The 25,854-nt window shown below is 35.1% G+C and overlaps 1 protein-coding gene across 4 annotated transcripts in view; it reads left to right on the forward strand.

The window, feature by feature from the left end:
* The window catches only part of LOC131066260 (uncharacterized), a 37,471-nt gene extending 15,909 nt beyond the window's left edge, over positions 1 to 21,562 (forward strand). Inside the window, exons 2-5 of one of the 4 annotated variants that reach the window (XR_009111644.2) lie at positions 7,390 to 7,642; positions 16,384 to 16,508; positions 20,655 to 20,984; positions 21,098 to 21,562. Coding sequence is in view for 2 of the 4 variants with exons in the window: in XM_058000985.2 (XP_057856968.1) it covers positions 7,390 to 7,642; positions 16,384 to 16,508; positions 20,655 to 20,753 (477 nt within the window). In the remaining 2 variants the exon portion in view is untranslated. Of the gene's footprint in view, positions 1 to 7,389; positions 7,643 to 16,383; positions 16,509 to 20,654 lie in introns of all 4 variants that reach the window. The other 3 variants (XR_009111645.2, XM_058000985.2, XM_058000986.2) reach the window with 3 other exon arrangements.
* The last annotated feature ends 4,292 nt before the right edge of the window (positions 21,563 to 25,854 follow it).

Consider the following 25,854-nt stretch of genomic DNA (forward strand, 5'->3'; position numbering starts at 1 on the left):
GAACATTTTCCCATGTTGCCATGGGACATTTGGGTGGCTTATTAGCACAATTTTTTGATATGATTTGGGGAAAATGGTGCTTGAGCAATGTGGGTGTTCTCTGCAACATACCCATGGTGGGTCACAAAGTTTATGGCCGATTTGACATCTTCGAGGGTATTAAAGACCCAAGAGTTATCATTCGAGGAGGATGAAGAAAGGGAAAAACAGGGGAATATAGAAGAGAGAAAATTCATGTGGCAGAACCTTAGGGATAACAGTTTCCAAATTTGGGTATTGTTTTTTGTTATTGTATGGCTCGTCCCAAACTTGTAATAAAACTTTTGTAACTTTTGTAGATTGAATGATTAAAGGCATAATTGACCTTAGTTGAGTGTCTCCTTGTGTATGATGTACAATTATGGGTTCTTGTTGATTAGTTCGCTAGCAAGGCTGTTGGTGTTGGAAATAAGCCACACCCGGACCGACGATGGACTGGTCCAAGAGGGGCCAGTAGCTCAGTGGTAGAACACTCCAGCAGCGTTGGAAGGTCCTAGGTTTGAGTCCTAGCTGGTCCATGTCTTAACATGGTATCAGAGCCAGGTCCAGGCTAGGAGCCCCAAGCACATGAGAGGTGTGGCTTAAGGGGGGGTGTTGGTGTTGGAAATAAGCCACACCCGGATCGACGATGGATTGGTCAAGAGGGGCTAGTAGCTCAGTGGTAGAGCACTCCAACAGCGTTGGAATGTCCTAGGTTCGAGTCCTAGCTGGTCCATGTCTCAACAAAGGCAAGTGTAAAATCCTTGCAAATATCTTCTGAAAACAATAGAGGAAATGTATGGGTGTGCTCACAAATTATTAAGTAGACTCTTAAAATATTCGACAAATATTTATTGTTTTTTGAATGTATGTGTAGCCTAGATTTCCTATGCATTTTGAAAGGCATGTTTTTTTGTGGTATCTTGATTAAGGTGTCACCTTAGGTTATATAGTTGTTATAGTTTTGTATGTACTTAGAGATTCTATTGCCCAATTGGATAAAAACATTAATTTGCGATTGGTTCTATTTACCCATAAACTTCTTTTCAATTTTATTTATTTTGGTGTGTTCAGGTTGCCATGTTTGAATGTATACAACAACATTAGGGGCAATCATTTATTACATTTCAGACATTTATATGGCAGATTATCTGCTCTAGTAAAGTGCTCGGCCTTGAGTATTGCAATTTGTCATATAGGCACAAAGTGACAATTGAAATCGAGGTGCACTATACAGTGGGTGTGGTTTGTACTAGGGTTAATGGTTAGTCTTTGTACTGATATTAGTTGCAGCACTTTAAAGAAACCTCCCTTGGTTTAGTAGAGCTAGAAGTGGAGGTCCTTCTCACCATAGTAATTGGCCCTTGGTTGCCCAACCTAAACATAGGTTTTGTGGCATTTTTCCCAATTTTGGTTTAATGTTTTTTGGTTGGTGGATTTGAAACAAAACTATTGTGGAATTACATGTTAACTAATCAAAAGGTGAATAATTCTGCATGTAGCTAAACTCTCTTTGTGATGTTTAAAGAATTAAAGCACTTGAGAAAGGTAAGTGTTGTCACAACAATTTGCAACCTTACTAAGCTATCAACCGAGCAACCTTGTGAAACATGGAAACAATCCCGAAGCGTGGCACCTTTCACAAGGGGGTTGAATCTTTAGAGAAGGCTGCCTTCCTTATCGAGTTGTGGGTGTTGAACCAACCCAACACTTCAAATCCTACTCATAAACCTACTCTAACAGCTTGTAGGAGAAAAGAGGCAAGAAAATGCAGAAAGTAAAGAGATGATGCACCAAGATAAGAAGCGTCTCTCTCTTTGCCCCAAATTGACACCAAGAATCAATCAAAATACCATGGAGATGAACAAACTTCAATTGTATAAATGACACGAAACACATCTATGGAGGTTAGGGTTTGCTGAATGCCAAAAGGGAAGAAGATTTTCCACAAATCACACTCAGAAACAAGTTAACACAACATATGTGTGAGAGAAAGCCACAAAATACACACTTGACATGAAGGTAAGAAGACATACACAACATGAACAGTTAAAGAGAGGCAAGAATGATGATTTGAATTCATTCATACACCAATGGCCAAACTTATAGTTGCAAAAATGCAAAAGAAAAATACAAATCCTCAAGAGAAGTTAAAGTGTAGAAGATAGCTCAAGCTAGCAGCGAGAGAACTCGTTACAATGAGGCTTAACAACCTATTTATAGCAAATTGGTCATGGAGAAGAAACCAACGATCAAAGAGGGGAAACCTTGACTCTAGTGTGAACAAGAGAATGTCAGTTTGAGAGCATGGGAAGTGGCCATATCTGACAAGAGTGTGCGTGCAAGAAACCGAGCCATACCTTGACAAGGCAATCCCAAGAAGAAAAGTGCTTCTAGAAGGTGGATTGCATGACAATCAAAGGTTAGAGCACACAGACCTGACATGAAATCCATCAAGCAACCATCACACTAGGCATGGCTTTGTACTCCACTTGATGGTAACCTACAAAATACAATAAATGTGCCCTTGTAATTCCATGAATAAAAGTAGACAAGTTGCAGGAGTTGGTGAAGCATTAAGATTCTTGAGTGTTGATCACGCCATTTGGAAGTATTGTTGGTCATCAAAGGTCGGACGTTGGGCCTTAAGGAAAATGTTGCTAAGGATGAGGAGTCGGGAACTCCGGAGTCTGAAAGACCGAAGGAAAGGAAGGGCGGCAAGAGAAGGATATCGAGTTTTGGGGTTAAGGGAAAAGGTTTGACTCTTGCCAAAAGGGTAAGCGTTAGACTAGTTCCCTGAATCCCAAAATCCGACAAGTAAGGGAATTCCGGATTTCGAGGTTTGGGGAATCGGTTTGATTCTTACGAAAAGGGTAAGGGTTAGATTGTTCCCCAAATCTTGAAATTCGACAAGGGAGGGAATTCGGGAAAACAGTTTGACTCTTACCAAAAGGGTAAGGGCTAGACTGGTTCCGTGAATCTCAAAATCCGACAAGGGAATTTTGGATTATGGGGTTCGGGGAAATGGTTTGACTCTTACCAAAAGGGTAAGGGTTAGATTGGTTCCTTGGATCCCGAAATCCGACAAGGGAATTCCGTATTTCAAGGTTTGGGGAAATGGTTCGACTCTTAACAAAAGGGTAAGGGTTAGACTGGTTCCTTGAATCCCAAAGTCCGACATCCTTTCAAGGAAGGATAGTTGGTCAGTGGACCCCGAGGTATTGAAGACAAGATGCAAGGATGAAGGGAGAAGGCTAGAAGTCCGCCTCATGATGAAAGAACACTTGAGCATTTTCTTGGTGCTTGAGCAAGTGTGGTAGAACTGGTCCATGGAACATATCTTTGATTGGTTCTCACTCATGGACCAAGGGTGTCATAAACTGACAATAGTAAGGATATACCATGGGAAGAGTTAGAAGTATTTTGGGGAAGAATATAGTTTTATTAAAATTGTTTTTTAGAAATTTTGTTTGAATATTTTGTTAGGAGTTATTTTACTTTTGCTTTATCCTATCTTTAAAGAGGTTTAAAACAAAGTCTTTTAATCTCATAATAAAAAACGATAGTTGGTTGGTATGGTCTTCAGGTGGGGATTATGAGGTAAGAGGATCAAGTCTTATAACTAGCATATCTCTTGTGAAATAAGTTTTTATTCTAAGGATAAATAAGGGTGTGGTAAGGGGTAAGAATGTTACTGTAATCTTTTCTGAGTATTACGGTAGCTTTTCTTCACCAGTGACAGCCATGTCATGACTGCTATGCATCCACTACACTATTTCAGGCTGCTAAAAATACTCAGAATGACTTAACATCAGCATGACTAGATGAAAGACAGCATATTACATACAGTCTACCCAACTTAAACTGCCAAACAATTTCTCCTGTTGGTATCCAAAGCACTCAGAACAAGCTGCACTAGACTGCTGGGTGCATTGAGAGTTCCAAAGGTTCATTGCCTTTCCAAAGCTTCGAAGTCTGTCTTTTTTCTGATCTAGCTTTGTGATTTCTCTATTGTCTTTGAGCTGCCAGGATTGTTTTGTCTTATTATTTCTTTGTCTTCTAGCACCTCCTCAAAGAAGACCCAAAGTACAAGTATGAAGATTACGATTATTAAAATAAACCTCGTCTTCTCTGATTTCAATTTACCTCATCCAACCTCTGTAAGAAAGTAGAGCCCGATTTCTTTAAAGTTGAAGTTTTTTGTCCTCTAGCGGAGGCACAAAAGACAACTGATTTTGTTTGTCTTGTTGGGGGGGGGGGGGTGGTTTTCTATATTCCTTTTCTTGTCTTCATGCGAACAAGATCACCAAGTTTATGAGCCATGAATTCTCTTTTAAAAACTCCAGGTCTTCAACCATAAACCCATCATTCTCTTAAATCTCCATTTCACTAATAACCACAAAAAGACAATGGAAGCTGTGATTTGTTTTTTTAAAATCAGATTTGACTTCTTGCTAACCTCCAAAATACTGGCACGAACTGACTCAAAATTCTGACGCCCCCAATTCTCAATCTTCTCCAGATAAACTTTTATCGGCCCTCAAACTTAATAATCTAATATTATATTATTTTCTAAAACTTGGCATCAAGGAAACCACAATATTTGAATGAATCACCCAAATTTAATAATATTCAGCAACAATTAAAAATAGAATCCACAAATTCCAAGTACACACACAAGCAGCTCAAACAACCATAAGTCTGGACTATAAACCTGATCTGTCAATGATGTATTCAGAATGAGGGTTTTCGACCTCACTTAAGCTGTAAATGTCCTGTCGATCCCTGTGTGGAACTGCTCCGTGAAACACAAGGGTTTCCATCCTTAGCTCTAGAATCCTTTGGGGTTTCTGTCCCGCAGGCAAAATTTGGCTCTCAAGCACAAACCTGAGATCTCCCCAGAGAAAGAATAAGTTCTCAATCTTCTCTATATCTCCAAATGAGACCCCAACTCCCTTTTATAACTTGCCTGGGAACTTCTGGAAGGGAAGAATTAAAAAACACTTTTTAATTTAATGTATCCTTATAACTCCCAAAAGTGACTTTTAAAATATTAAATCTATCATCACTTAAGTCACTTAATAAATAATTAATTTAAAGTTTTCTTTTTTAATAACTCAACAGAACAACGTAAAGTTAATTATTTAACCAAATAATTAATTATTTTTTCACCCAAAAAATGGGGACATTAAAAAATACTAGGTAGTTTTTGCCTGGAAAATATTGCTCAAAAAGTTCTGTTGACCAGTATATCTTCTAGAGCTCAAAATTTTGCCCATAAAATTTCTCCATTTTCACCCTCCTTGATGTGATTGGCATTTAATTTGTAATTGCAGATTTTTCCAGACAGCTTGCATTGAAAATAAAGTTTTCTAGTTAGAGAGCACTTCCTCTTTCACAAATCAAGCTTAACCAAGCTTTGGTACCAAATATAAAAATTTCAGGCATTCTATTTTCAAAATCAGATATCAAATGCAGAAACCCACAACCAGAATAAACTCCATAATAATTAATAAACAAAAACATAAAAAATGTAAAATTCAAATGACAAACAAATTTTAATGAAGATTAGCAGTGAATAGAAAATAGAAAATAATATAGAAGAAACATAACTCAAAAATTTATCCTAGGAAAATCCTTTTGGGTAAAATACTTAGCCTCAAATCCATACCAGTTATATGTTAACTCAATAGAGAGAATATAAATACAATGAGATTTTTACATGCATCTCTATTGCTCTACATCCAAATATTGAAGGCATTTCAACAGCATTCTGGCAGCATCCCCCTATACAAAATCTTCTTATCTTTTTGTTGTTGTTAACACTCAATATACAGATAAGGAGCTTCAAGTCCAAACATTCACTTTTCAACACCTAAGGTGAGAGTTCAAGTCAGGATTCTTCTCTTCCAAGAATCCTTCCAACATTTGTAACTTCTCTTTTGTCATAGACTCACTTACATATCTACTTATAATTCCCTTCTTAATTCTATTACGAAATAACTTACATGCCATACCAACATTCCAAGTGGCAAGTTAGTTCATCCAACATAATTCATGATTTTTTCAAGTATTGCACCTGTCCGATGAGGACCCAAAATTACATCAGAAAAAAATATTAAAGTATTTACAGGGTTGCAAGTTGTACAGAACATCTAACCTAAATTCTAACATTCAGATCTTGAATATTTTCTACCTTCAAAGCAAAACTAATATAATCCTTGGAATGAGATTATTCTTTGTTGAAGTGAATCAGATTTATCTATAGGTAATTTTAAATTATAATTATGAAGATCACACAATATTCTGAATAATATAACAGCAGCTTATGGTATTGCAGATCGCTGCTGTATGCTATCACAACAATATTGACTGCTATCAGTCTTTCCTCATGATACCGACTGCACTTGTTATCAACAACTTCGTATTTAATCTGAGCTGTTGCAGATTACAGTGTAAACCGTAATTCAGATACAAGTATTATCACCTCCACGGATGTATGTAATTCACATACAAGTATTATCACCTCCACGGCTGTCTCTATTTTGAACTGTGATGGAAAGTCGATCTGCAATGTATATATCATCTGACTTCTGCTTCTATTGACGGCATATCATTTATACACAATGGTCGATCCTCAAAGGAGTCACGACTCCTTGTGGAACCGACATGATTCCTCAAGGAGGCGTGACTACTATGTGGAGTCACGCCATCAGCCATCAACTAATGCTTAACCCATGATAATCTCGTTGGGCTCTTATAGCACATGATCGGTCAACCAAACGAATAGTGAAATATGACCATTTGCAATAATCGGAAATGTCAAAAATGAAATTATATAATTAATATTATGAATAATTAGTAACACAAGGTTGTTACTAATTATTCATAATATTGATTATAATATTAATCATAATATTAACCGATCAATAAATAAATAGTTACGTAGATAAATATCTATTTATATGTGATCAGAATAATAAGGATAGATTTACGAATAAATACAAGACAAATGTCTAAGGCCGTAAGGCCAATTAGACATTTGGTTCATCCGACCGTTGCTATCTATTTTAACATTCTTGGACATTGAATTGATATGGCATTCTGTAAAATTAGTTGGTACCTTGATTTTCAACTTTCCTTTTAGCTCTAGATTCATGTTTTAAATTGAATATGTATATTAACATTTTTTTTGGAATTGTTTGATTGTATTTGCTTGTCATTTTAACAAATATACATTATTTTTTTTCTTATTTTATATGATATGTTAAGAATTTCCATTGTTTGCGGTAGACTATGATACATGGAGAATCTCTATTTATTTATTAATTCTTGTTTGCCAAATCTTTTGGTATGTATGGGTTTCATCAGGTCATTACTTTTGCTGCATCAGATGCTTTTCATGTTTCAGATAAACTGGAAATTGATGTTCAGAGGACCATGCGAATGGCTGGATATGGACTCCTCTTGTCAGGCCCCACATTGCATTTATGGTTTAACTTCATGTCAAGAGTTCTTCCAAAGACGGATATTATAAGCACGGTTAAGAAAATGCTTCTTGGGCAGATTCTTTATGGTCCTGTTGTCACAGTTGTCTTCTTCTCATTGAATGCTCTCCTGCAAGGTATCAAATGTTTTGTTTGTTGATATTTTTCATTAAGATTGTGGAGATTATTTTCTATGCATCCTTTTCTAATAATAAAAATAGTATTCTAAACTATTATTTGATAAAATTAAAGCAATCCTGATGATGAATCACGGAGTGTGATTCAAAGCGTTGATGATAAAAATTTGCATACACAATCCAATCCAGAAGCAATAAGTGAATAAAATTAAAGCAATTTTTCTTTATATGCTCTAGAATTATTTTATAATTGTAACAGTAGTCAATGGATGTAGTGCTCATTTGGCATGCAATTATCCTTAGTATTAAATAGTTGATACCATATATAGGATACCTGAAAGAAATTTGTAAACTTAAGACACTGTTGAACCACTTTAGATGCATATAAAACAAAAGAAATATTCCAAGGCGAATACTCTCAAATATTTGTTGTAAATTTAGGAATACAGACTAGGGGAAAGTACTTAACAGCCTTGATTCTTAAGTGAATGTACTTTTGAGCCCCATTGATCTACTTTGGTCATTAGTATGAATCAATTTCTTTCTTTATTTTGTTGAATGATTTGGATGGGATTTTGTGTTAGTAGAATTAGCATCTGTTTGTTCCATAGTTTGCAAACTTGGTGACTTCTTGCCAAACTTGCAAGGTGGGTAATATGCAAACAACTTGAATGAGTAATTAAAAAGCTCATGATTTTTCTGTGAGTTAAACGGCAAGATTAACCTGCAAACTTGCTTGGACTTGGTGTTTTTGTCATTTTTGTTTTCAGCAATTAGAATCTTCTTGGGGGTGAATTGATTGTCGAGTGATTGAAAGTATTTATCAGTGGTTGGTTAGAAGCGATAAACTCATGAAAAATGGCATGCACCATGAAGGTCCTTGTGGCCTTGAAGGCCTTATCCTGAAAGTAGTGCTGTACCTCAATCCTGTTGGGGGCTGCTCTCCTAGACTGCTGTTTTGGTTTTAAAAACAAAATATAAAAAGCATTTTTGGCTGCACCAGATGAAAAAACTGAGGCTTCTTCCCTTTGTGTTTCCCGTGAAATAAAAAAAAAATCATTTCTCCCACTTTATTTATGTGAAAATAAGAACAAAATTTCCCCCCTATTTTAGTATGTTATCGAAAGTGGCCAGAATCAGATCTGGTACAGGACCGAGCAGGAACAAGGATGGGTCAAAATCAATAATAGCATACCTTGGCAGTTTCGTGATGTGCCTGGGCTCTCCCATTCATGTCCAAAGTTCAGTCTGCATTTAAAAAAAAGTAAAAATGTTTTTGTTAATTTAAAAATATGCATTTTAAAAGCCTACAAAACCCTAAAATGTGAATGACAACCCTAGGAGTGACAAATATCATTCATTTCACAATCACAAATCACAGAAGCATTCACCATCATTCCCCTTTTCCATTTTCACATTTGTGAAGCTACCTGGTTCTTTTTGAAAGGTTAAAGGATTCCAAAGGTGCCAAAGACATTTGCTAGGAGCTGTGGGAAGGAACTAGCTTTCTCAAAGGATATTTGTTGATGAAAGGTAAGTATATTGTGAGATTCTTTCAAGTGCTTGAAGAATTTTTTCAAGTTATTTCCAAATTTTTTCAAGATTAAGAAATAATATATTAAATGTTTTTTTTGCCGAGGCCAAAGAATTTTATTAATTTTAAAAAATAGATAGAATTACATTTACACCTCCATTTGGTGTGGGCACTGGTAGGAAAGAATGGAGGGAAGAAAACCTCCGGTCTAGCTCAAATCCCTCAAGGATTAGAAATAAATTAAGAATGCGATACAAAATGGAGATACAAGATCACAAAGGGAACTTGTCTAGAATAATGAAGATTGTCTGTAGAAATCCTCTGTGTAAGGTTGAGCATCAGATTGCCCATTTCTTGGGGTGTTGCAGCCGTTTGTGGGTTACATTTTAATTTATTTTTGTTTAATAACAATCTATTCAAAATGGCTACTAGTTCAAGTTCAATGGCCCCAAGGACAAGTAGACACTTCAAATATGAACAAGCATCACCTCTATGGAAGTATGTTATAATGATTTAACATCTAGGAAGTCAGGCTTGTCTTTGGCATCGTAGTCACTATGGGATTGAGTATAAGAGTTTGTATAGTCAAGTGAAATTGCACCTTTGTGCTATGGATGTCAAGGAATAGAGTTTGTTAAGGGATAGGTAGGAAAGAGTTGCCAAAGGAACAAATTATGGTTTATATTAAAGCACAAGAAAAAGATGATGTTGTGAATGAGAAGAAAATAAAAACCTCATCCTTTAGCAAGGAAAGGATTAGGCAAGTCACCTACAAGGTCTCCTTCAATAATGGCTGCCCCACATTCTTTCTTGGAGATATCATCTACTCAAGATGAAGATCCCTCTATTTCTTACTGTAAAAGAAGCCTATCAGAGAAGGCATATCAAAATGATGTGAGAGACGATGTAGATGAACACATTGCATATCACATTTATGCCAATGTTCTTCCTTTTAACTTGGTGATCTCCGTAATGGTAGGAAACGATGACGACAATCAATCAAACATCCTTTGGTTACATAGGTCTTGGGTATGAGAAGATGCACAACAACTTTTTGTCAACATACATACATACATACATACACACACACACACATATATATATATATATATATTGATTGTTGCAAAGACATCATTGAAGCCAATTAAGGATTCAGGGGTTGAAATAGGGGTGTTCATCATTTTTGATGGATATATATATATATATATATATATTGTTGCAAAGACATCACTGAAACCAATTAAGGATTTAGGGGTTGAAATAGGGGTGTTCATCATTTTTGATGGATGGAAAGCTTGTAAATACCAACCTCTAATAAATGTCATTGTAGTGTCCCTTAAAGGGGCAATGTTTTAAATGCGGTTGATATGACGAGGGGCAAGTGAAGAATGCAGACTTCATTTCCAAAACCTCATCGAGTTCATACTTAATAGAGATGGTGGGTGTTGGGAATGTTGTCCAAGTCATAATGAACAATGCAAACAATTGCAGGCAATAGGTCTTGTTGTGACGTTTTCACACATCACCCCATTGCAAATGGGGACCTCCACTTTTCACTTTTTAGGGGTAGTCGTTTTGTTAGTTTGCTTCGCTTGGCAATAGTTTCTTTAGTTAACCTTTGCTAGTGAGGAAGAGGTGTGTAGGTTGAGGTAAAGTATGCAACATGTTATTCAAAATGTCAAAATTGTCAAATATTGTCATGTTCCAAAGTTGTTATGTTTTTCCACACTTTGGATAATAGGTGAACCAAGTGTTAAGCGATGGAGTTTCTTTCAAGACAATAAAAATTGGAAATTTCCTTACAAGGTTTGATTTTCCACCCCCGAAGAGTAAATCATAAGTGAGAGAAATTTGGAATTCCCTTGTAGAGATCAATTTTCCACTCTTGAAAAAAATTTAAAGGTCAATTTTGAAGGAAATAACAAATCTTCCTTGTCAAATGAGGAAATAAAATCTTCCTTGTGCATTTTGATTTTCACCCTTGGTCTAATTTGGATGATGATAAAAAAGAAGGCGAAATTTTAAGGCAATAAAGTGGGGAATGAAGAAGGTCAAAAAAAAAAAAAAGGAAAGTGAACAAGCATTGAATGAATTTGAAATCTTTGTAATACAAGGAAATTTTAAGTCTTCCTTATCTTGTGCGCTTCTAGTATTGGCAATTTGAAGGACGATTTAAGAGGTTAATTTTGAGCGAACAAAACTTCCTTGTAAAACAAGGAAATTGAAAAAACTTCCTCCTAAAACGAGGAAGGTTTAGACCTTTCTTATCATAAAACTTCCTTCTAAAACGAGGAAGATTTAGACCTTTTTATCATGAAACTTCCTTGTAAAATGAGGAAGATTTGGATCCTCCTCATGAGCGATTAAGTATTGAGCAAACTCTCTTGTAAAACAAAGAAATTTTAAACCTTCCCTATCTTGAGCAATCAACCTTCCTCATAAAACAAGGAAATTTTAAAATTGCCTTAAGTGAACTTGTAAAACAAGGAAATTGAAACTAAAATTAAAATAAAGGCAGTAAAATGTGGAAGGCTTATTGAGCGCACTTCTTTCAATGATTATTTAAATTCCAAATCGCATGAAGAAGGATGAGACTGACTTCACAAGTGAAGTAAAAGGCGAATTTTAATTTGCAAGCAAATAAAGACAAAGCACTTTAAGGCAAAGTCGGCTGGTCAAAACAAGGAAGAGGTGCGACTTTTGGATGCAAGGCCTATAAAGCAAGAGGAAGTTGTGCAACTAATTGCAATCCAAATTCAAAATCCAAGAGCAAATTCACACCAAGAAGGCATACTCAAATTCACAATTAGCCAACAGATTTTGGAATTCAAAATTCAATCAGGTTTTTCCAGCATCTGAAAAGTTGATTTCTTTTTTTGGAGAAGAAAAAAGAGAAAAGCTGATCGAAGATCAAAGGCTAAATCGTTTCTTATCAAGGTGTTTAATTGGATTTCAAGATGATACATCAAGGAGCATTTCCAGATTTACATTTGTTGATTTTTTTCAATGTGATTTCCAAATTGGGAGGGTTTTATGAAGAGTGATTTGTCAAGAGTTATTATTATTCTCATTTATTCCTTAAGGTTTTGATGTGAAATCTCTTTGCCCTTCAGGTTTGATGCTTTTAAAGAACTTCGCAGGGATGCACAAGGAGTCAAATTTCCAGCCAAGATGAGGAGCAATTACTAATGAAGGAGAATATTTCAATATAGCAAGCGTGAGGATCGATATAAGGAAGAATTTAATTGCAATTGTCTTGAATTTCCTTCTGAAATCCAAGACTCCAAGGTCAAGATTGGAGACATTCAAAGATATCATTGATGGTACTACATCAAGGAATCAAAGATCAAATTTAGGAGGATGGAGACACAACCAAGGATTTCACAACTATTAAAAGGCATTCAATCATACTAAGGGTGTGTTCCACATATTAGGATCAAACATCACCTTTGAGAGAAGGAAATTTTTTAAAAACATGAAGAAAGAAAAGTGGAGTGTGATCAAGGAAAGTGATAGTTTCAAAAGAGTTAATCAAAGTTAGATTTGATCACTAAGATGATGTAATTTGGAAATATGATCTATCCCAATCACCATCACAATTAGTCAAAAAGGCTACGTAATGTTTGAGTATCAAGAAATATGCTTCAATCACAAACACATTGTGATGATCTCCATGGCAAGCTGAGGTGGTGTCCTAGTCATCATCCGACCCACTCAAGTTGTTGTGCCACATCAGCACATCCAGATGCATTGTACTCGATTCATCCAAGAAAGCAACAAGTAACACATGGCAATGAGTCACATACCTAACCTCCATTCCTATTGGTTTGGAATACAAAGGAGGACGTGTCTAACTCAATGCAATTTTATCATTTGGTCAAGAAGGAGTTTGTTGTAACAAACCCTAATTAGGGTTTCATTGCCAGATCTTGGCCATTGATTTGAGAATCAATTTGAACATTTGAATTGTAAAGAGAGCTCTATATAAGGCTCAAGTCTTCTCATTTGTAAAGGTTAATAGTGAGTAGTTAAGAGTAGAATATGGGGAGGAAACTTGGAATTGTTGCCAAGTTATATCGAAATCAATTCAATACTTTCGTTGAAGTTATGGTGGATGTATGTGTTGCATTTCTACATTTTGCATGGTTCCTTGTTACTTCTCAAGGTTAATTAGAGTTCATTAACTATGATGGAAAAGTGTGATGATATTTGATTAATCCTCTGATTCATACCATTGACAACTTGTTGATTGCAAGTTGTTTTGCATGGTTAGCTTGAACCTGATTATTATTGTGGCTAAGTTCGATTGTGAATACTTCATTTGGATTGTGTGCCATTATGGGGTATTTGAATGGATTGTTTACAATATGAAGATCTTTCACTACCTTAGGAGATCGCACTCTTTCCATGGCGTTGTGAGCTATCTCTGGTTAAGTAGAAAGTAGTTTCATGAAGGTTTTGTCTATCAAAGCATCATTCATTATTGTCATTGCCCTTAAGAATTAGGAGTTAGCATAGATTCTCTAAACCTTTTCCGCTTTTGTCCTTTTTCCATTTGAGTTTGGATTAGTTTAGGAGAATAAGCATCACATGATCGATACATCCGATGTTCATGTTCTAGTTATAGTTCATAAATGTAAGTCCCCTTGGATTACTAGCAATCACATCTATACATTGAGTCTATCCACGTATAAATTCAAGACTTGACAATCAAAACCTTGGAGTCGTCACGTTTGATCACATAGTTTAGCATCCGAGAGGTCTTTGTTCAAGAGAGGATAGAGTACTTAGTATTTTATTCTGTGTTACATGGTGTCATAAAAACACATCAACAGGTCCTTTAGTTGGAATGTTTTCCAAGTCATAATGGACAATGCAAACAATTGTAGGCAATAGATTCTTTAGTTGAGGAAAGGTACAAGCCATTTTTCAACACATGTAATTCAATCCCTCAACTTGGTGATGCAAAAGATTGGTACTCAAAGTGGGTGAAAAAAATATTCGTTGAGGTTGAGGAGATTTAGATGTTTGTGATAAACCATTATATATCTCAAGGCATATTCAAAACTTTCTCCAATTTGGAATTGTTGAAGGTAAATTATGAATTTGTTTTTTTACACTACATTAGGTTGTTGAGACTTGTTTTGCATTGCACACAATTGTTTTGAGATGATTTGTGAAGGTGTGAGAGGTGTCGAATTGTTGAAAATGTAGCTAGGTCGTATCCCTTGATTGGGCCGACCTAGCTTGGTAAATTTTAGATGTGGTCTTCGGCCTTAAAATTTATTGTGTAATTTGTAAAGGGTTATTGGTTAGGTCCTAACCTATGTAACTTGTGGTTATAAATGGGTCCGACCCCATAATGTAACTTGTGACCATTGGAGATTGGTCCCGCCTAGGCACATAAAATACTCAAAGGGCAAACACAAATGTAACGTGTGGAAGCATGGACCCATTCATGTAACTTAAACGAAAAGCATTATATTTTGGCGCCAAAGTCATTGGCTGACTAAGGCAAGATATAATGTTTGTACCTCCTATATAATCAATGGATTGTAATCCATTTCATAGACAATAATGTGCACTTGATCAGCGAATACCACTCTGCCAGCGAATTCAATGTTGAAGTCAGTGAATATTCTCCAAGAGTCAGCTAACACATTCTGAGTGACAGCGAATTCACATTCTTGTAAATCGGCAGACTTCTGATCCAAGAAGCTATCCTCTTGCTGTGCGAACTATATCAGACTGATCTGCCCTAAGGTCTGCCCTACATCTGATTGGAGATTCAGTCAAGTTCAAATCAGAACTTGTGATTCAGATAAGTCAATTCTGTCATGCCCTAGGTGGGCGAATTTGTATTTGATTATCTTCTGACATTAATCTAATCAGATCTGAGATATTTGGTTGCTCCAAGAGGGAGGTTTTCCCAGGGTACATGTGTGTTATGCATATGAATTACTTTGCATTCTGATTTTCTGTTCTATACTGCTAATCTGATTGCTAAAATTAACACGATTGACATGGTCATTAGCAATCAATGGAATGTGTGGAGGCAATCAAATTTGTAGAAGGCCCAAATGGTTAAATCATTGATCTGATATTATTATTGGTGGGCTCGTGTGGACTACATCTTGAGTTTCACCAATCCCATGATGTGTATGACTAGGTTTGATGATTCACCTCAGTCATGTTTGGGAGAAATCTATGATGGTATGGACTCCATGATAGAAAAAGTAAAGTCAATAATAGCAGAGAAGGAGATTGACCTATACAAAACTGTTTTCAAAAGGTGAAAAAATTTCATCCTTGACCATTGGAACAAGATGACTAAATGTTTGCATCTCCTTGCATATGCAATATCTTTCATATATTACAGCACAAAAATAGTTTGGGCTGTTGAGTTTTCTAAAGTCTGAGTTTTCAAACAATAATTTGTTCTAATGTTTGTTCAATAGCTACTATAGTATCTAATATACTGTGAAGGCTTAGTTTGATTGATGTTTTGTTGTATCTTGATAGTTCATGTTTGCTAATTCCAGCTCAGAAAAAAAACATTATCTGCATATACACACACAAATATTATGTCTTATAAACATGTAATTATTATAATTGCTGAGCTGAGCATAACATGTTGGCTGAGATTTGTATTTGTGGAAAGAAAGAAAGAATAAAAGGGAATTTATATTAATGCCCAAAAGTGATCAAAATAGGTCAATGGAACTCAGAAATACAGCTATTGACAAAAGCAAGAGGGAACAAATAAGAAGCTATTTTAGGTATATATGAGTTATCTTTGTTGACTAGAACTTTTTTGGAAGATATATCCCTGCTCAGTAAAGATGCAACATTAGAAAGAGTTAGATTTTGTTTGTGTAAGCTAGGCTTGACTGTTTGTAAATATGTTGAATTCTTTTTCAATTAAGATGAAGGTCTATGTTCCTTTTTTCATTGCCTATTTAGGGAACATCTTTCCTTTTAGTTATTATGCTTAGCTTTTGTAAATAATTTTTTCTTTGGAGTATAACATGGATGCAAATTAAATCTTTTAAAATGGGCCAAACTCAGGTTTTGCCATTATCTATTTAACATCTTGAAAAGGTACCTTGAGACGGCATGTGCTAGTGGTTCAGATAGCTTCTTGTTGTTGAATGTTTCAATATTTTTTTTATTATGTTAGTTGACCTTTCTCTGACTTTAAATGCAGGTGAGAATGGGAGTGAAATCTTTGCAAGGTTAAAACGGGATTTTATTCCTACAATTAAAAGTGGTGCCATGTATTGGCCTCTGTGTGATTTCATTACTTATAGATATGTCCCTGTGCATCTTCAGGTAATTCTTAGCTTTTTTTCATTATTTAGAGTGGACCCATTTTCTGTTTTGTATTCAACAAATATGTATTTGCTGTAGTTTGAGATTGAAGTTGCTGTGTGTATCAATCGTTGTGTAAGTGTTTCTTATAGTTTTCTAATGGGAATAGCTTTTAATTTTTTCTTGAATTACATTTTTGTATGAGCACAAATTTGCAGATAGCATCCAAAGATCGCCAGTCATAATCAGTGTTCATTTGTATCAGCATTAAATTGAGTATTTATCAGTGGTTCTCTGAGTTTCAGAGACAGCGTGGGATACAGGGGAAGAAAAAATCATTTACATTTTTTTGGAATGTGGGATGACTATTAATATACAATATAAAATTAATATTTGATTTTTTAAATTACATATAGTTTAAAAATAACTTAATTGCAAATTTGAAAATATGTACTAAATAGTAAATACAATGTGCTGAATATTTAAACTCAACCTGTGAATTTTAGTGCATTCCTATAGCACTTTCTGAAAGAATTGTAGCGAAACACATTATTGAGTATAGAGTTTCTAATTAAGTGATACTTATGGAGAGTTGACCTCTGCTAGGTATCTATGTATGCATGATATTTTCATACATTGTGTCAAAGCAATAGGTAGGGAAGGTTCCTAAAAACCAACGACTGCCACAGCTAAATAGAATTAATCACAAATCGTTGCACAGTTGATATGAACAAAAGATAGATTATTCATTGTCAGACTATAACCTACGTCAAATTTTTTCCACTGAATGTTGCCAAATATTTCCATACCAGGTGTCCTGACAATGGCAAGGTAAAGCATTCCAATTTCCTGATCAGTAACAAAAGCATTCACATTGTTATATTGAAATCTGCAACATAAGAGTATAAATCTTTTAAAAGTTGTGATAAATTGTGATTCATTGTTTCTTGCTCACAGTGTGATTTTTTCTTCAAGAAAATTGCTGGTTTCTGCGTAAAATTGGTCAAAATGATTTGTTGACTAAAAAAGTGCAAATTAATAGCAGTGAAAATTGTGGTTTTTCATTAAAAAAATCAGTTTCCGGGAGATATAATTGCTGCAAAAATCAGAAGAATAATCTAACCTTAACCCTAAACCATTTTTTCCCCCAATTCTATCCAGATAAATTGAAAAATATTTATCGTTTGGTTTACTGAGTTATTCCTGAGATTTTTTCTGCTATGATCTGCACTGCTTGCAAAATAAAAAGGAACGGTTGGAGCTCTTACATGAGACATATCAGAAGGAAAGTGTATATTGCAAATATAGACCAATCCTTGAACCACCCTCCCCGTATGGGTGACTTCCTAGTAAGTCCCAATGCTTCACCCTTGTGAGCATCATCTAGAGTCAATGAGACCTAAGAGGACCATTCATGCTTATGAGTGTGATGGGTTCATGTGAACCATAGTTTGCTGACAGAATGATTGATGCTACAATATAGGTTAGAATAATCTTCAATTAAGTAGGAATTTTTTTTCTTGCTGATGTTTCCTTGAGATTTGGATATTTAGACTTTCTCTTGTCATAGATGTTGAGCTAGTACCTGCATTAATAGGATTTCATGAACAAATAAACAATTGAGGTCTGAAGTATAGGCTTCATGCATATTTCTGTATAGGCTTCATGCATATTTCTCATTGAAGCATGCTTGAAATTTATTCTGTATTCATATTTCTCTTTCAATATTCGACATCATGATAATCAATATGGATTTTAGTTGATCCACATTATTTATAATGAGACATTAATTATGGTTAGGGAACTTTGCTATATTTTTAATATTTACTATTGATACGAATAAATATAATATAATAACAAACATGAGAATTTTATTATAATAAATACATGAAGGGTTGTGTGTTTTGTACACAGTGTTATATACCAAGATATTGTAGCAACATTTATTTAGGAAAATTGTTTGTTTGAATTATAAACAAATATAAGGTGCATACTTAGAGGTATATGGGCAATGTAATGGGACCTAACAGCCCATAGATTGCAAGGAAGGAGATATTAATGCATGCCATTATTTTATGCAAGAGAGTTGGGATCCATTAGGCCCACTTGAGAAGAAGTGTGGAAAATGGGAACCACATATATAGACATTCGACATAAGGACCTTGTATATTACATTATTGTTGATTTTGATGCCTAGGAGTGATCTGGAAAAAGATCCTCATGTATAGAATTAGAGGTCGCATTTTCTAGGGGGGCATCTTTTGGTAAAGAGAATGTGATTTAGTCATTGGTTTTGGTCACAATTGGCCTTATAAATGTAGTTGTTGGGAGGCTAAAACTAGTACTTTGGTGCCATCAATGTTTGAATAATATTACATATTAAGATTCCCCTTGAAAAATCATACACGTAAAGAAAGGCACTGTGTTTTAATATTGTTTGTTAAAGTTGTGGCTATTAGAAGTCAGAGAACAAAAGTTGACGCAAGGTGGTAGTTTTGTAATCAATCCTTGTTGGAAAGAGGCAATATTGCCAATAAGTAGGTGGTTTTGAAATTGCTCTTTGTTGAAAAGATGTTGTTTGATAACCATTGACCTATGGAAGGTGGTAGTTGCGTACCAATTTGATGTACAAGAAGAGGAAGTGATAAGAATGTGTCTTGTCTCCATATTCTTGTCGTTTGGGCTTTTATTTTCATTTGTAATTCTTTAATGCCCTCGTTACCTTTTCACAGTCATAAAACAATTTAAGTTAATCGTTTTTAAAAAGACATCAAGTTTGCTTGAGTTCTTCCTTTGTTGCCTTGGGCAAGGCAACAAACTTGGGCTTGTCCATTTGATCCAAGTGCATTTGAGATGTACCCTAGTTGAATGGATCTGCTTTTTAGCTGTTTGTTGACTGCTGTTTGGCTGTGTGTATCTATGTAGCAGCATTTTACAAAAAGGGTTTCGGGTCCCTTCAAAACCGCTTTACCCTTTATAAAAAACAATTGTCTTCTAAAAGTAATAAAGTAATAAATTAAGATTTTTTTAAGAGAGCAAGACAAAGGATTTGTTGCCAATTATGTATGTCACTACTAGGAGTAAATTCTCTACCTTACAATCAAAACAGTATTGCTTGATGACAAAAATTTGAAATCAGAAGCATGGTTGTATTTACATATAATATCCAGTGTGATGGACTTCGGCCTTTTGAAGGAGGATTTAAACTATGCAACTTCTTCACCAGTTGATTTATGTAACTAGCATACTTATCTTTGGAGGAATATAGGTAAAGTATGCTGAAGATATCACATCTGTTAATTATTGCACTTAAAAAAAATATTTTATTATTATATTTCTATTAAACTACTGATCAAAGCAAAAAAATCTATTAAGACTACACTATTATTATTATTATATCATATCATTATATATCTATTTTATATTCGTTCTTATCCTTATCATTGAAGTGGATTTTATGTAGGGACACTCATAATTAATAATACTATGTCTAATCTATTATTATACTACTATTTTATAAATTATTTGATATGATCAATGGTGGAGATCTGATGAGAAAGATTCAATGAGATGAATTAATTGAGAGGTGGAAGTAAAGATAAAATAATATAAAATTAAGAAATAATAATAAATTATTTTTTTATTTTTTTCATGCATTTAAGTGTCATAAAGACATCAATTAAATGCTTCTAGTTTTTATTGATGGATGTTTTTGCGTCCATATGTGAATATAATAGGCTTTTGGCGTAATATGTTTCTCTGTAATCTGATAATAGTCTGATAATGTTTAGTGAGGACACATCAGAATTATTCTTATGATAGGGATTCAGTCAATGTTTAGTGAGGACACATCAGAATTATTCTTATGATAGGTATTCAGTCAAGTATTCTTTTACTTGTATTGTTTTTTTATATGGTGATTTCTAGAATAGGTTTAATCAAGAGCAACAACTATGTTTGGAATTGTTAATTAATTAACCCTGCATGTTTGCAGCCTGTTTCTGAATTGCTTGAGCATCATAGATGTAAATTGATCTTAAGTTTCTTTAGATAACATAAAAGTTGTGTAAGGACTTTTTTGTTTTGATGATGAGGCTTTGGGTTATTGTCCTTTTTAAAAATATTACTGAAGCTTTAGACTTGTGGACGTGTTGGTTTTTTATGCAGCCTCTAGTAAGCAATTCATTTGCATTCATATGGACAGTGTATCTTACATACATGGCGGGCTTGAAGAAGGTCACCCTAGAGGAAACACTGTCTTCCTGAATGCTGTTCAGTCACATTAAACAATAACATTATTCAGAGCAGTCACTGTGGCTTACCAACACAATCAGAAATTTTCTACTCCTAGGTTCTAGTTCTTCACCGTCGGCAGTTCTTGAGTGCCAGCATGAAATACAATTTGATACAAGACTGAAGTTGCTTTCCAAAGCTCTTGGAATATTGGGTATTCATAATTTTCGCATGATTATTTATCAACTTCCAACATCAGTTTTGGTACTCTCTGTTCTCTATCTTTTTTTAGCCTAATAATTTTTAAAACTTGAAAGTCCGATTGTCTAATTTGATTAGTGATTCATAGACACTGAATCAATTTTCAGTGTAAACAGATGTAAGGAGAATGCATGTGAGCTATGTGACTGATATTCAAAGACAGTTTTTCATTGTCTTTTACATAGACAAAGTTGAGGAATCGTACCTCGTGCAGGTTTTTGATCTCTCAAGTATGAAAATAGAACCATTTGGTAGCTGGAACACATTGCAAATTAAGGGATGATATCAGCGTATCACCCAATGTGGTGGATTTTTTTAATAGCTTGCTTGGAGGATTTACAGAAAAAAGGTTTTATAATAGGACTAGTATTTATGTTAATTGTTAAGCCCTGTATTTATGTTCTTGATCCTTTTTTGGGCTGATTTTACAGTCTGATGGAAAATAGATATTATTCTCAAAGAAATTACCAAACCCTTTGTTTTAAATAATACAGGGTTCTGGTTTTGTAAAGTTCCTACTTTTTCTAACATGATTTTAATCAGAAATTCAAGTGCAAGATATAGGCATGATTTTTTATCAATAGTATGGTTGAATGTGGCTTATCCTCTATCAATCTCTAAATAATTTTCAGCACCCCAAGACAAGGTTATAATCTTCGGATGCTGTAACATTTTACACATTCCATCCTATACATCTTAGGAATTAATTCCATATATTTGCAGGAAACCTGAAATTTCTGGAAAGTTCTGATGGAGTTTCATGCGTTTTTGCGACTTTTATTATTGTTGACAATGGGAAAAATAATTTGGGCCTGCTGCATTTGACGCAATATCAACCATAAAAAATAAATCAAACTAAGAGGAATATATTGGAAGCAAAAATTTCCCCTAGAGCTATTTGTGGTCCTTTAATTCGAATATTTATTTCTGCATGAATAAATATTGATATGCAGAAATGGAAAATAAGACTTGATAAATTTCATCAACCACCATGTTTTTGCTTATAAGGCAGTCGTAGCATTTTGTTTTCAACTATAAGTGGTATTACGCAAGTAAGCAAGATAATCTTTTTTGATAGGAACAGACTGGAAAGAATTACTTGTCCATATAGATGGACATCCATATGCTCGGGTATCATTTGTGGATATTTTTTATAGTTGGCGCTCACTGGAAAATAATTTGAAATATTTTTAATCTGAATTTCCTTGAGTTTGTTTCTGTACAAAGTAAATCTTTGTAATAAGATCTACTTTGGTCCTTTTGAATTTTTTAGTTATCATGTACTTGTGAAGCAACAGTGAATGAATTGAAAATTTTAGAAAGCCACTGACTGATGTTATATTTGCTTATCCCGATGATGGATTGAGTGTGATCCAAAATGATTGAAGAGAATCCCACAATTTATACGAGTCTATTTTACTCTATTAAAAATGGGGTGGCAAGCTAAGTGGGTTTGATCTTGGGTTGATTTCATGTTTAACACACTTGAGGTTAGAGAAGTATTGGGATGAGTGACCTGGGAAATCCAATGCTCAACCCTTGTGAGCATCACTCACATGCAGTGATTGTAAAGCATGTGATGCATTCATACTCATTAGAGATTCGTTCTTTTGAACCACTACGCGTGAACTATTGGTTCTTGTGAACTATCCCCGTGAAATAGGGGTCAATGAGTTTTGTCTCAAAACTTATGCATTTAAATTTTGATAAAACATTACATAGTTGCATAAATCTTGCCTATTGTGTAACATAGAAGATGACAACAAAGTTGTAGAGCTAGTTAGTAGGTTTGTACTAGAAGATCACACAAGTAAATACATAAGACATGTTTCCAAATTGATTTTGTTGAAGAGTCCTTCATACAACAATTAGATTAACACTCGCTATCCCTCTTCAACAACCAAATTCTTGCATCCTAGGGAAGAAGCCAACAAAAGGCTCTCCAATATAATTTCCACTTGTGCTTATTTGTTTGAAGAATTCATGGCAGCAAGTGTTTGCGAAACTGCTCTTCCTTGGCAACTTATTTTATTAACATACACAACACAATAACACTCTAGACAAGTATGTAAGCTTCAACAACAATTTCCTACATTAACATGCACAACTTACTAGCTCTCTACACAAGTGTGTAATCTTCAACAACTACTTGTATTAACATGCACAACTTGATTAGGAGAAGAAGATTAGGAGCCAAGAGAAGGAATTCAGGGACATCGTAGGAAAAATGGGAGGAAATAAATAAAGGTTCGAACTTACTTCCTGCTCGGATTGGAGGAAGAACAGGGAAGTGCGGGATATCCTTTAGGAGGGGGTTTTGAGTGTGTTTATGGAGAGGCTTAGTGGGAAAGATCCTGTGGTTACCAAACATTTTATCAAGAACTGAAAGAATGGCAAAATCTTGGTTGGGTTCCAGATGATGATTGTAGATGAGGAGATTATTGCTGAAGCTACGGGGATGATAATTGAGGGCATGAAATTTTATAGGGACCGTAGCATCTCTAATAAAGCTGCAGACAAATTCCCTGTCAGGGATGATGAGAGGAAGAAGATGGTAAAAGTCGACAATTCCTATCATTCCCAGAAACGAATATGCAGGCCATGGAGGTTTGTTTTATTTGCTACTATCACCTATATTACTTTGTATGGTAGGTTTACTAGAGCCTATGGTTACCATTTTGTTTTGCTCAACCATTTCTGCCATGGGGAAAAGGTGAGCTTGCCATATTACCTGGCATGCTCCATGGACCATACTATCAAGGAGATTCAGAAAGATCCTAAAGGTGACCATGCTCTTCACCAGGATCTTATGGCTCTTGTCTATAAAGTGCTTAAAAGGAAGAGTATTGAAAAACCTATTAAAGACAAATATGCAAGAGATGAGGATATGGAGAGTGAAGCCAGTGGCTTTAACTTTGACTCGGAGGTTGAGGGCGATTCAGAGGAGACTAGCAAAAATGGTAGGAATAAGGCTAAGAGGAAAAGGATTGTGGTGGATTTAGACATTTCAGAGTTTGAGGCTGACTCCTTTGAAGGGAAATTTATTAAAAAAAGAAAGGGAAAGTTACTAGAAAGCAAATGCAGAGGAAGAACTAGGTTACAAACAACATAGAGGGTTTGAATGCCCAAGGTATGCAGAAAGAGGAGCAAGAAGACAAGTGGTAAGCTTAGTGATTGTGTTGGTGAGAATGTGACTATAAAGGGCTTTTGTGAGACCGTTGGTACAATGGTGAAGGATATAGGTAGCTTGAAGAAAGATATGCTGACTGTCAAAAGAGCTACGGTTGGAGAGAAACCCCTGACGGAAAATGTTTGCAATTAATAACGTGGAAGCCATTGAAAGCATGGTGGGTAAAATTATTGCCATTGAAAAAAAGGTTAAAGAGACGGAAGAAAACAAGGAGGTGAAAGGGATGGAAAGTGCTATGAACAATCTAGGTAGCAAAATTGATAAGATGGAACTCACTGTTAAGAAGATCACAAAACAAAACTTCCAGATCCTCAAAGCTTCGGTGGATAACATGAACATCCTAATCAATATATTTGAGAACAACACTGAGAAGGATGTTGACAAGGAACAACCGAACAAAAAAGGCCATTAGAAGAGGACCAGAGCCAATACTAGGATCAAGGGCGACATCAAAGGTCGTGAGCTGGAGGAGTTAAAGACTTCGGCAGACAACACGAAGCAGATGGTTGATATTGAGGATATCATGAAGAGTATATAACTATCTCTGTCTCTGTCTTGGCAGTTGTCTCGATTTCTGTAGTTTTGTTGTCATTTTGCTTTTCGATTGCTGTCTTTTCCTGGTTTTTTAATGTAATGTTATGTTTAATGGGTTGTGATCCCATTTTGTTCGGTTGGGATCTGTTTTAGTTTTTGAAGTGATCAGGCACAGTGTTTTCTAGCTCTTTCTATATATCCTACTTTGTAAAAGGTTCGAGTTCCTTTCAAAAACCTGCTTTTACTTAATCAAAACATGCACAACTTGATAGTTATATCCACATGTAAGCTTTGACAACATCATGCATGACTTACGCAAAAGAAGTTGTGTTATCAAGAGCTACCATGCATAAGCTGGTGCACATTTGTGTGACACTTCACAACTCTTGCACAATCAACATTCCTTTAGGTGCCTCGTTTGTAGCACAGTTAGGTGCCTCTTGCAAGGAGTATGAGGTAGTCCCATATTGCTATGAGCCATCCATAGACATATATAGATTGCTTGATATCTTGGACAATAAAAGAATATTTTTTTCTTTCATTCTTTCTTTACATGTTGCATTGATGTAGGGTTTTCCATGGGATTAGAAGGTCAACCATGAGGAAAATTAATTGCTAAGCAATTGGTATTTAACAAGGTTGGGACATGAACCTATTCATCAACTCATTCTATTTTGTAGACATATTATATGTATATCCATTATTTTTGTTGTTGTAGAGAAATGGGCAGTTGAATGATTTAGGCAAACTAGTATGACATGTTACCCTTTTCTAGTCATGGTATTTGCATGTTAGCCTTGTTATATAAACCATTCAATTATATCTTATCCATTTTTATTTAAACTAATAAAAATGCTAAAAGTTGTCTGCTACCTTTCGAATTGTGTTGGATTACTTGTGTTTCTTGTATTCTAGTGTGTAATATATAAATTTGTCCTTCACTAAGATCTGCTTGTATCTTGTACCATCTAGAATATAGATCATTGGTGTTAAGGCAGTGTTTAGTAAATGCCTATACAAATGTGTGCACAACATAAGGAAAATTGCCTTAAACTTTTGTGCAACTATAGTAGTTAAGTAATTGGTGCATATGAGTGAACTTTAGAGATGTGTCATCTTTAGATGCTTGAAACATGATCAATGACACTC

This window comes from Cryptomeria japonica, chromosome 5, assembly GCF_030272615.1.
Source record: "Cryptomeria japonica chromosome 5, Sugi_1.0, whole genome shotgun sequence".
In the NCBI taxonomy this organism is placed as follows: domain Eukaryota; kingdom Viridiplantae; phylum Streptophyta; class Pinopsida; order Cupressales; family Cupressaceae; genus Cryptomeria; species Cryptomeria japonica.